Source organism: Alosa pseudoharengus, unplaced genomic scaffold, assembly GCF_046254945.1.
Source record: "Alosa pseudoharengus isolate Yale_2024_CS ecotype anadromous, Long Island Sound unplaced genomic scaffold, YU_APseudo_1.1 YU_APseudo_1.1_scf_6, whole genome shotgun sequence".
NCBI classification, from domain to species: domain Eukaryota; kingdom Metazoa; phylum Chordata; class Actinopteri; order Clupeiformes; family Clupeidae; genus Alosa; species Alosa pseudoharengus.
The window spans coordinates 41,762,202-41,775,525 of NW_027468848.1; the positions used below are offsets into that span (position 1 = coordinate 41,762,202).

Genomic DNA, 13,324 nt, shown 5'->3' on the forward strand with positions numbered 1-13,324 from the left:
AGATGGGACAGCCTTGGCGGATACCTCTCTCTATGTTGAATCTCTGTGTTGTACCATGTTGCAATTTGATTGAGGCATTATTGTGTTTATAAATAGTCTGAATGGAATTAATAAAATTCTGCCCAAAGCCAAAGACACTTAAGGCTCTGAAAAGAAATGGATGTTCAATGGTGTCGAAGGCTTTGTAAAAATCAAGAAAGAGTAAGAAACTGTCATCTGGCAATAAATGGCAATAAATGTGAATAATCATATGCCCCAGGCTCAGCGGACTTTCTGGCCCTGATCCACTCCTTTGACCTCAAACTGGTTCAAAGCCCACCGACACACAAAGCTGGCAAAGAGCTTGACTTGATCTTCACTCGGAACTGCAGCACAGACACCCTCACGGTGACGCCTCTCCATCTTTCTGACCACTTCTTCATCCGGTTCAACGTCAGCCTGACAGAACAGCCTCCGGCTCCTCAGCCGATGGTCACGTTCCGCCGCAACATCCGGAACCTGTCTCCAACGCACTTTTCCTCTGTGGTTGCCTCCGGTCTACCTCCACTCAACACCTTCTCCTCTCTGGAGGTTAATGAGGCCACAGACTCGCTCTGCTCCACACTGAGCTCGTGTCTAGACGAGCTGTGCCCTCTTACCACAAGGCCAGCTCGATCCAAACACTCTCATCCATGGCTAAATGATACCCTCCGATCGCAGCGCACCAGACTCAGAGCCGCGGAGAGGAAATGGCACAAATCCAAACTAACTGATGACCTCAAAAACTACCAGACACTCCTGGCCTCCTTCTCAGCCAGCATCACTGCTGCTAAGACGGCTTTCTACAATGACAAAATCAACAGTGCTACAGACACTCGAAAACTTTTTTCAACCTTCAAATCGCTACTCAACCCTCAGATGCCTCCTCCTCCATCCAGCCTTACTGCAGATACCCTCGCCTCATTTTTTACAAACAAAGTGGCGGCAATCAGCAGTCAATTCTCTACATGCCCACTCAATGCATCGGACTCAGATACTGGACTCCTACAACCTCTAGGGACTGCTAGATCATCTTTTTCAGCATTCACGCCTCTCTCCGAGAATGAAGTATCTAGACTCCTGACATGCAGCCGTCCTACCACATGCTCGCTGGACCCTATACCTACGAGCCTACTTCAGTCCATCAGCCCGACCATCGCACCAGCTATCACACACGTGATCAATGCCTCGCTAACCTCCGGCACATTTCCAACAGCGTTCAAAACGGCCCGGGTAACACCGTTACTTAAGAAAGCTTCTCTCAACCCTGCTCAAGTCGAGAACTACCGCCCTGTCTCACTCCTGCCTTTCTTATCCAAAGGCATTGAACGAGCAGTCTCCAAACAGGTCTCTGACTTCCTTTCACAGAACAACCTTCTGGATCCAAATCAGTCTGGGTTCAAAAGCGGCCACTCTACCGAAACGGCTCTGCTGTCTGTAACAGAAGCCTTAAAAGAAGCCAGGGCGACCGCTCGGTCATCAGTACTCATTCTGCTTGACTTATCGGCTGCCTTTGACACGGTTAATCACCGCATCCTTCTCTCTATACTCGCTAACATGGGAATCTCCGGTTCTGCTCTCTCCTGGTTTGAATCCTACCTCACAGGACGCTCGTTTAACGTATCATGGCTTGGTCAGCTATCTGCACCTCACCATCTCACCACAGGGGTCCCCCAGGGCTCAGTACTGGGCCCCCTTCTCTTTGCTATCTACACCACCTCCTTGGGACAGATTATCCGTTCGCATGGCTTCTCATACCACTGCTATGCAGACGACACACAGCTCTATCTGTCCTTTCCACCTGATGACCCCTTGGTTTCAGCACGGATCTCGGATTGCCTCTCAGACATAGCTACATGGATGAAGGCACACCACCTCCAGCTGAACCTCTCAAAGACTGAACTGCTGGTCCTCCCAGCTAAACCTACCATACACCACGACATCAACATCAAATTTGACTCTCTGTCTGTTTCACCTACCAGGACTGCAAGAAATCTAGGAGTTGTTCTCGACAACCAACTAAACTTCTCAGATCATGTTGCCTCAGTCGCCCGGTCATGCCGTTTCGCACTCTACAATATACGGAAAATCAGGACTTACTTAAATCAAGATGCCACCCAACTTCTGGTTCAGGCAATAGTCATCTCACGACTCGACTACTGCAACGCCCTCCTGACAGGTCTCCCAGCCTGCACAGTGAAACCACTTCAGATGATCCAGAACGCGGCGGCGCGCCTGGTCTACAACCAACCCAAGAGGGCACATGTTACCCCGCTACTCATCCAGCTACATTGGCTACCTATGGCGGCCCGCATCAAATTCAAGGCTCTAACGCTTGCCTACAAAGTAGTCTCCGGTTCTGCTCCCACCTACTTGAATGCCTTCATACAGACATACGCTACCTCCAGACCGCTGCGCTCCTCAGACGAACGACGTCTAGCTCTACCTCCGGTACGCTCAGGCCAATCCAAACTTTTCTCATCTGTTGTTCCTCGCTGGTGGAACACACTGCCAGTTCCTACAAGGGCAGGGACATCCCTCTCCATTTTCAAAAAACTCCTGAAGACCCAGCTCTTTAGAGAACATCTCCTCTCATAGCAACACTTACAACAAGTCTTGCTGATCCTAGCACTCACCAGCCGTCTTAAACTGACACGTAACTGTTAAAAACAGCACTCACTGATGCACTTATTCTTACTGTACTCTAATGTTTTTTAAATTGTCCTAATATTGTTGAGAATTGCTCTAAACTTAAACTGTTTACCATGTTGTTAGTCGCTTTGGCTAAAAATGCGTCAGCCAAATGTAATGTAATGTAATGTAATGTAATGTAATCTATTAGATCGAGAACTAGTCTAATGTTGTTGGAAATGAGTCTTCCTAGAATGAAGCCAGACTGACATTCATCTATGATACAATCCAGGATGCACTTTAGTCTTTTAGCCAGTACAGAGGCCAAGATTTTGTAATCATTATTTAGGAGACTTATAGGCCGCCAGTTCTCTATATATAAACAGTCTTTTTGGGGTTTTGGAATTAGTGATATAACACTTTGTGTCATGGATGGAGGGAGAGCTCCATTGTGGAGACATTCTGTGTAGACATTATGTAGGAAAGGGATGATGACTTTTGCAAATTTCTTAAAAAAACTCAGCAGTTAAACCATCATTGCCAGGGGATTTATTTAGCTTTAACCGGTCAATAGCCTCTGCAATATATTTAGGCTGGATGGAAGATTCACACAATGACTTAAGTTCAGTGAATTTTGACCGATATAAGCTTTCATAAAACTCCCTGCAGACATGTGAGATGTCATTGTGGTTTGTTAAGATAACACAATTTGAAGCTAGTTTGTTAATAGATTTGTATTGAGAGCATTGCTTTTCTAGCTTAAAAAATAGGCAGTATTCTTTTCCCCTTCCTCAAGCCATCTACTTCTCGAGCGAATAAAGGCACCTTTTGCTTTTTGCATATACAAGTTATCTATCTTATGTTGAAGATCCGTCAGATTAGCTTTTTGATTCTCAGTTAAGTTCTCATAAGGAATATAAGATAAATTAATAATTTCCTTGATTATGTCAGCTTCAAATGATTTCCTCAAACTGGCCTTTTTGGCACCAGCCTTTCTAAAGGTTGTTTGGATTTCAAATTTGAGAAGTTCCCAGTTAGTGCTGAATTTGTTTTCTATTTGAGCTTTATTAAAGTAAAGATACATTTTGTTGTTAATAGCCTCAACTAATACCTTATCTTCAAGCAGAGAGGAGTTAAGCTTCCAGTATGAACTTGAGTAACGAGAGTTATGACTAGGTTTGTTTAAACTAAGCAGGATGCATGTTATGATCAGAGAGGGGAGATGGTAAAATATCAGTTCTAGATACATATTGTGATATTGAGTATGAGATTAACCAATTTAAGAGACCCTGAATTATTGGACCAAGTGAATTGAGAGGACGTAGGATTCTTATCTCTCCAAATATCCACCCAAATCTTCTCACAAAGTTTCTCATCTGTCTGATTTTGTGTCACGCCTAGGGTAATATTCTTTCCCTATGATTTTTTCACACAAGCTTACGTTAGCCTACTATGGAAGCCCATTTCCGCCAGTCAAAAAAAAATAAAGTCAGGTCAAGTCAACTTTATTTATATAGCGCAGGAACAGGAATAGCTGATAAAAGCATAGAAGGGCAATAGTCAAAGAAAAGTTTAAAAAGTAAAGAATAATAATAAAGAGCATAATAAAAATAAAACATAAAACACACAAGGTAAAATCATTTAAAAAATAAAGAATAATTAATAAGCAAAAAAACAAATGCAAAAGTAGTAAAAAAAAAAGTAATAAAAGACAAGGCAGAATAATTTTCAAGGCAGATTCAGAATTTGTAACTTAGCGCAGTTAGCAGAAAACATCTGAGAACAGTTTGGTCTTAAGTCTAGATTTAAAACTGGCTACAGTTGGGGTCTTTTTGATGTCATCCGAAAGTTGTTTCCAGAGCTGAGCCGCATAGCAGCTAAAAGCTGCTTCACCATTGACCTCTCCAGAATAAGTCCCGCCTCCGTAACTTCCGTATCCATCCAACTTCCGGGCGTGGATTGTCTATGAGAAATAACATGGCGTTTCGAAATATCATACCGGTAAAACATCTGTAGGTAGCAAAGTTGAAAAAGCTGGTGGGCAGATTGGCCTACACACTTCTGCCATATAGTTTCCACTGGATTTTTTGATTGTCGGTGCCGTTTAAGTAGTATACTATAGACTATACTACTTAAACGGCACCGAAAATCAAAAAATCCAGTGGAAACTAGATGGCAGAAGTGTGTAGGCCAATCTGCCCAGCAGCTTTTTCTACTTTGTCACCTACAGAGTTTGACAGGTACGATCTTTCAAAACGCCATGTTATTTCCCATAGACAATCCACGCCCGGAAGTTGGATGGATACAGAAGTTAGGAGGCGGGATATATTCTGGAGAGGATACATAGAGTCGGATACTAGTCATAATCGTGGTTACCGCCCCCAGTTGCCGTGGTTACCGTGGCTGAAAAGCCCCCGAGGGGGAAAACATTCGTTTAGATTGCATGTAAACTAATGGAGGTGCACCGGCTTGAGTACAGAAAGCACCTATAAAAATATTAAATCTTTTAGCAAACATCACTAAACGGCACAAACACGTTTCAACTGAGAGTTATCTGTGTGTCAAGGAGGTTAAGGGTAACATTAAGTTCCCTCATTTTGCTAATTCCAGTTAAACGGCCAGAACTGTCTCGAGTGTACTCATTGTAGAACTGCTTTCAATGGCCGGACTGTGTAGCTCGGTTTAGCAAGCTAACCCTTTTGCCTTAACATCACATACTCGTAAGTTGCATCTGAATTTATTCTCACATGAATGCACATTCTCTACAATGGCCGTGGGAATAGTTTTAACAAGTAATGTGTACCAGTTGGTTATGTTACACTGACGATATAAAGTTAGCCAGTTAGCAACCTAATGATGCTACCATTGAATATAGCTTCCAGAGAAATTTGTCGTCAACATTGGGCAATCGAGGGTGAATTAAGTTGTTAGCATACACTGGGCAGTTAAGTAAACACAATTCCTTCAAATTATTGTGTTCAGAAACAAGCAGAACTCCACCTGAATGTAAAACGAATGTATAAAGTCTAACTGTTAGCTAGTTCGCCCATTGACTTCCATTGTGTGAGGTTAGCATGCTTTTCCCCTCGTGGGGGGCGGTAACCTTTCCGAACGTCTTAACCGACTGTATCTATGTTTAGTTCTAACAGTAGGTTTTACACAGCAAATTGAAAAGAGTTATTATTTTGGTGTCAGTGATTTTTTAAGGAGGATAGAGTGAATTATACTCTGAATAGAGTTGAATCCCACATATTCAACTCTCATATAGTTAGTGTAAAAACAAAGTGTCATGACGAAGTGCTTTTAAATTGACACTTAAAGTGTCATCCCTGATTTGACAACTCTGTAACTCTGAACCTGGCCGTGACACTCAACGTGCACATCACCCTCGCCCTCATTTCCTCACATGCACCCACCCATGGACCACCGGCACCGATAGAAGATTTATCCTGCTGTCCACACTCGGTCTTCAACAGATGTGTGTTGTTCGGTAAGTAATTAATATATCGTATGTTAAAGTAATAGTTTGATATCAATATTTTCTCTTGCTCTTTTTTCATTCGATGGTAAACTAAACTAACTATACCACCACACTGTTAAACGCCACAGCAACTTGTGCTAATTGCAGTAGCGCCAACTTGTAAACATTTTAGTTAACTAAAACTTTGCCTTTCATGGTAATGAAAAGTTTGCAACTTTGCGGGAATTTTCACCTTGAAGAGCTTAAGCTAAGTAAGTTAATTCTAACATGTCAGTATTTTGATGGCTTAGCTTGGCATTAGCCAGCGTTAACGTTAACTCAGATACAGTCTATGCGTTAACTAGCATTAACGAACGCTAATTAGCTAGCTATAGACCGATTTACAGTTAGTAAACAATGGAGCTGCGTGCGCCACCTGGCAACAGAACACTCGACAATGTAAATAACTGTAAAAAAAAAATGGCAAATTACTGTCAACAACTCTCCGCTTTAGACCGAGAAAGATACGCTGCAAAGTTGACTTTGGCAAATGGTAAAGTGCTTCCGGATCCTTACACGATTAACAATTGGGTACAGGACCCCAGCAGGTGGCCTAATATTCAATGGCCCAATATATATAACTATGTAATTGAAACGCCGAGCGTATATACCAAAGAGAAACTGCTAGCATATAAATCGTTAGAGGCGTATCAATATGTTTTATCTGGACACGTCCAAGAAATTTTGTATCACGATTTTGATGAAACGGACTTCTGTGTGGTACGGGCAGAAGTCCTGCCAAGTCAAAGGCAAAGTGGCAAAGACATGTATGATGCATGGGCCATCGTCCATAAATCTGACAACTGGATATTGACAGCTAATTGTAGCTGCATAGCTGGGTAAGGAAGTAGCCTAATATAAGAAAACCATACACAAAACGGCACAAAAAGTAAACCATAAACCCCTGAATTATGTAGTGAATTAGAACCACTGTAAATATGAATAAATAGAAAGTTGATCGTCTAAATAACTTAATATGTTAGTTAGCTGAACACTAATGCTTTGCCATAGCGATGTTGCTAAACAAGCGAACTTAGTTAAACAGGTTTTCATAGATCATTCACCATCAACATCGTCATTTCTTTATAATTTAATTAACTTTCACAGGCTAGGTTCCTGTTGTAGTCATGCAACTGCTGTCATGTTCAAAATTGAAATTGCTGCAAGAGTGGGCACGACAGAAACATCAGTGACATCTGGACCTTGTCTCTGGAGAGACTGCAGGAAAGAAGTGAAACCAGCTTCACTCAAAGACATCAACTTCCAAAACCCCAAAAGACCAGGCAGTCAACTCCGCAGACAGAAGGCTGGGGCAACTATTAAGCACCCGAAAATCACAAAAGGCATGTAGTGTTATAGGCAAATAGGCTAGCTTAAATCATGTTGTTCCTGTAAAGCCTCTGCATTGCCACCTGTTGCAAAATTGCCTATTCGTGTCGTCTGCAGGCACATGTCCACAGGAAAACAAAACACCCCCCTTAAATCAGATTTTTAAATCACTATGTCTATGGCGACACTAGTTACACAGGGCACACCAGATGAATGGGATTTTTGTCATCCCTGTCGTTTCTTGTGATAAAATGTTGTAAAAGTTGCATGACATTGGCTTTCATTGACCACTAATTTAAACTGCATTATATTTGCCAAAGAAAATATGTTGAAAGCTTGAATTTGAACATGAATTTTCTAAAATTTCTACAGAAAATGCTGGCCAGGGTAGAATATAGAGGAGTCCAAAAATACATAAAAGTTCCACAAAATGATGAAAACTTTGATTTTCTCCAGTTTCTTCAAACAGGTTTGTATCCACCTTTTTTAAACTCAAAACAATAATGACTTACATAGGTCAAATCCAAATGATATATTTGACATGGTAGCTCAATGTAATTTCTCTTTGTATTATCCTAGTAACAGACAAATTTAGCCTGCAGGCTGAATCTCTGAATGAAGGTCTCCTCAGCTTGACTGATACATCAGGTACTGAGGTCGACGCAGACATATTTGATGAGCTCATCAAGTCAGGGATCCAGAACTTCAAGATTGGATATTGTCAGTATCCAGTATCAGGTACCTTTAATAAATCAATATTTGGAAGACGTGATCTTGGTGTAAGTTATGTGTTGATATATCCTAGCAGTTTATGATTACTTTTTAAAATATGATTTCACTGTAATTTTGTCAAGGATATTTTTTAACACTTCTCCCTAATCCTTGTATGGAAATATTTATTTTTAATTCATGTAGAACATTTTTAGATCTCGAAGTATGTCTTGTGGCAGACGAGACACAGTCCTCAGTATTACCAGGCCCATCAGTGTCACCAGTGTCATTGCCAGCATCCCCTGTGTCAACGTCAGACCGATCAGCATCACCAGCTTCTTCTGCTTCAACAGCTTCTACTGTCATTCTCTCATCCACTAAGCACAGGAAGAGGGGCCTTGGTGACCTGGACCGTGATGAAGCAAGACAGGTGAAAACAATGAAAGTCAAATTTTTAAATGTAAATTAGAATGGAAAATTATTACTAGCACTTGAACTGCCACCATGCATCTCATAGCAGGTGATTGTTAGAAGTATATCTAAAGTTAAATTAACAGGAGGAAGTAATTCATTTGCTTAAGCTGATATGTAAAAAAAATTTTGCAGAAGATTGAAGCTATCCTGAGGTCCAATCCAAAGGGTGAAGAAATCTTCAAAGAATATTACAAAAAGAAAACGCTGTCGGATGCAACGCGTAGACAGATGATCAGTATTTTGATTGCAGAAATGACTGAATCCTATGGGTAAGAAATTATTTGAAACGACCAAGGATAACATGCATGCATAGACTGGATACAAATGTAACACATATTTTCTTTTAAAAGGAGAATTCCACCCACAAGTGTGCGGACCACCTATGCACTAGGAATTGTGACCCTTTTTCCATATCTGCAAGATCCATATTAAAAAAATGGATATGTAAGTATTAATGTGTCTTTGAAGACCAAATCTGTTTTTTTTTGTAATTAGTACTGCTAACATTTGAATAGTTTTTGGTTGCTTTTTTGATGTGTTTGTGTGTGTACATATCTGTGCTTATGTGAACAGGAACATTACTATGATCCAGACGCCAATACTGGCTACCTTGCTTGGAGACTCAAGACAGTCCAACGCAACAGCTTTGATGGCTCCCACAGGCGTTCCAGGCCTGATTTGCAGGACAGCCCAACAACCTATCGAGAATCCCTGTTAACCAGTCAGCCGCTCTTCGGTGAGGAGTGTCGGGAGGCGCTTTCTGTCATCAGATACTCTACAGATCATTCCGTGGTGAAAGAGAGAATGAGAGCCACCTTTGAGTATAGACAGAAGCTAGTTCATGACCAGGATGCAACATCTACAGTCTTGGATGTCTTCCCTCGTTTCCTTGATGTTCCTGGATTGGTAAGTATATGTATAGATTGTTGATTAGTATTTTAAAACTGAATCCCTCCAAATGATACACACATTTTTGACATGTATATGGACATTGTGTGTCTGTTTACAGATTGACCAAGATTTTTCCATGATGTTTGGGGATGAAGTATCTGGGAAATTTCTGGCAAAGTGGCCCTCATTTTTCATGCAGAAAGTCATCACAGAATGCCAGAGTCTTCCCTCAAATATGCATGTTGAGGATCTTCTTGCAGCTTTTGACTCTGATGCCGAGAATGACTTTGGTAAATAATTGATTTTTTTTAGATAGATTACATGTACAGCAAGCAAGAGGTAATTTCTTCCCAAATATTCAACTAATTATTTATTTTCTCCAAGGCTGGGATAGCCATATGTCAGCTCTCCTCCTGCTGTTGCATCTCCTGCCCCCTACATCAAGAGGCCATAAGAAAACAGCTAAGATCAGCTCAGCACAGGCAGCCAACCATCTTGTAAGATTTCTTAAAGTATGTACCCTCATCTTTTGTTGTACAACCAAAACCACTTTTTGCTTAGCAGTTATGTTGAAGTTTTTTGCAAGTTAATATAGGACTATAAGAATAAATCTTGATGCTGTGTCATTCAAACTACAGGAGGGTGCAAGCCTCACCACATTCCTGGAGAAAGTTGATGCAAGACAGCCCTTCCTCCTCTGCATCGGTGAGCAAAAGAAGAGAATCCAGAGGTTCTTCATTGTCGTGGACCAGAAACCCATCCCAAGCAATGCTCAGACAACGGTAGCTGCTTTCGATGAGCTATTCAAAGCTCACTACGTTTTCAGCCTCTCTTACGATGAAGTACTTACCAGCTGACTACACCTTCATCCAGACAGCGGTGTACAATATTGATATCGGAAAAGCAAAGGAAAGCCCGCGAGTCAAGGAACTGAGAGCTCGACTACTGCAAGAGCGTTAAAAAGGCCATCAGCTCTCAAAGGTCAGAGTACAATTCTCTGAAAATGTTCACATGTTTTGTTTGCAAAATGCACCACAAAGACTATTCAGTTCTATGTAAGCATTTAAAGTTTCAACATGGTTTGTATCCAGCTAAGAACTTACGTTTGAAATGCGGAGAGCGAGGGTGTGCTTCATCTTTTTGTACGTACAATGGCTTAAGAAAGCACCTAAACACTGTCCATAAGCTTTGCTATGATGAACAGGTCCGTACTAACCAGGAAGTGGCATCACAAATACATTCTGAGGTGGAATTTTCAAGTGATCAGCCAACTACCTCTGCATCCATGTTGCCAGTCATTCCTGTTATCACACAGAAACCACTTACTAAAATGTGCGGTTCACTTGTTGCACACTTACAAGCCAGTGGTCTCTCCGAAAGCACCGTCCAAACAATAGTTTGTTCAATGGAGGAAGTTGTCAGTGATGTTCAAAGTGAAACACGAGAAGCAGTTCTCCAAACATTTTCTCCCGAAACCAAGAAGTCAGAAATGTATAATAAAATAGAGCATACTTTAAATCAGTTAGACAATCCTTTTTCAACATTTAACACAGAGACAAAGAGACAAAAATATTATGATGAAAAATGGGAAATAGTTGAGCCAAAAGAATTTGTTCTTGGTGTGAGATTGGATACACGTAGAGATAGGACTACAGGTGTCTACAGTCAGGTTCCTGTGACAGACAAGTTCATGTATGTACCCATTTTAGGCACACTTAAGTCCATTTTCCAAAATGATGAGATAAGAGAATGTTTTTTGCAAGAGAAACACAGTCTAAAGGGAACATATAAAGACATCAATGATGGGTTATATTTCCAAAACCATCCTCTTTTTTCTCAAAAGCGGCATGCTCTACAGATTTGGCTTTACTATGATGACTTTGAAACAGCAAACCCATTAGGTTCTAAGAAGGGTGGCCACAAACTTGGATGTGTTTATTTTACTTTAAAAAAACTCCCACCAAAAGTAAACTCTGTGTTAATGAATGTGCATCTTGCAGCTCTTTTATATACATCAGATTTAAAGAAATATGGTTTTGATGAAATATTTAAGCCTCTAATTGAAGATTTAAAAATTTTAGAGACAAGAGGAATCAGAATTCCATGTATTGAAGAACCACTGTTTAGATCTGTAATTCAAGTGACGGGAGATAATCTTGCTTTAAATGGCATTTTAGGGTTTGTTGAGTCTTTCAGTGCAACACACTGTTGTAGGTTTTGTCTGATAAGTAAGAAAGAAATTCAGTCGATATTTAATGAGGATGATCCTGGACTTGTTCTGCGCTTCACATTGAACATTGTAATGCATTAAGTGAAGAACCTGCTCTACCCTCTGTTTATGGTGTTAAAAAGTCATGTGTGCTCAATACATTAGAGTATTTTCACAGCACTGATAATTATGCTGTTGATATAATGCATGATTTGTTAGAGGGTGTTGTACAATATGAGCTTAAGTTGTTTTTTCAGTACCTGATAAAAAATGGCTACATTTCTTTGAACAGTATTTCAGACAGGATGCATAGTTTTAATTTTGGTTTTATAGAACGTAAGAACAAACCAAGTGGGTTAAAAATTGATGACAACAGCAAGCACTTAGGTTTAAATGCCATTCAGTCATGGTGTGTTCTCCGCAATACCCCACTTATCTTTGGTGATGTGGTTGAAATGGGCAACAGTCATTGGAACCTTGTGCTCCTGTTATTACAAATTGTTAACATCGTGTTCTCCCCATTCCTTACTGACGGCATGATATGTTACCTAAAACATTTGATTTGTGATCACCATAACTTGTTTAAAACTTTGTACCCTGATAAGAAATTGATCCCGAAACACCACTTAATGATCCATTATCCGAGATGTATTAAAAAAATTGGCCCTTTAATCCATATGTGGTGCATGCGATTTGAGGCAAAACATTATGTTTTTAAAAAGTCTGTAAAGAATTTTACAAAATCTCTAGTAAAACAACACCAGCGTCAATTGGCTTTTTACTATGAAAATTATTGTTTTAGGAGGTTTGAGATTGGTCCTGTGAAAATGAAAACAATTGATAGCATGGAATGTGGAGAAACACTGTGTCGAATACTAAAATTAGATTCATATTCAGATATTTCAACTACAAATTGGGTTAGAAATTATGGCACAGAATACCAGATTGGTTTATTTATAGCCACTGAAACATCCCATGATCTACCTGTGTTCAAGAAAATATGCCGCATTATAATACATGAACAGCATGCATTTATAATAGGTTGTACAGTTGATACTTTGTACTTTGATGAACACTTGCATGCATTCTGTATAGAGGAACAAAATGATGACTATGTAGTGATATGCATTGACCAGCTTACTTATTTCAGACCCTTTGATAAACAATACTCTAATGACAGTGACCGAGCATACATTGTTCCATATTGTTATATGTTTTAAAATATATTTTTATATTTTAATATGTAAATATGTTAATGTGGTAGCCTGGTGAGCCAGACCCACATTATAATGTAGGGTCTGGGCACTCACCGTTCGCAGTGCTCAGTCCGAGTGTCGGGATAATCAGTTGTCTTTCAAATTCCCTCTGCACACAATATGATATTTGTTTTCAAGTAGCAGGGAATTCAAGCCAAACCGTTGCAACTCTGCCATCAATCATTATGTTAAGCCCAACAAACGACTCTATACATGATTTCAATGCCAGATTGATTTCTAGAGCTCACAAGTCAACGGAGAGTTGCTAGACTAGCCCTGGCAGCA

General features: G+C 40.4%; 1 protein-coding gene and 1 long non-coding RNA gene across 2 annotated transcripts; both read left to right on the forward strand.

The window, feature by feature from the left end:
• Positions 1–7,823: 7,823 nt before the first annotated feature.
• Positions 7,824–8,583, forward strand: LOC143106592 (uncharacterized). Its single transcript, XR_012983705.1, has 3 exons — positions 7,824–7,967; positions 8,078–8,236; positions 8,425–8,583. It is a non-coding gene; the product is annotated as an uncharacterized LOC143106592 (long non-coding RNA).
• Positions 8,584–9,119: 536 nt separating this feature from the next.
• On the forward strand, positions 9,120–10,431 carry LOC143106910 (uncharacterized). Its single transcript, XM_076271393.1, has 5 exons — positions 9,120–9,127; positions 9,346–9,589; positions 9,693–9,864; positions 9,959–10,071; positions 10,213–10,431. Exons 1-5 carry the CDS (start codon positions 9,120–9,122, stop codon positions 10,429–10,431), a joined length of 756 nt encoding a protein of 251 aa, XP_076127508.1.
• Positions 10,432–13,324: the final 2,893 nt, after the last annotated feature.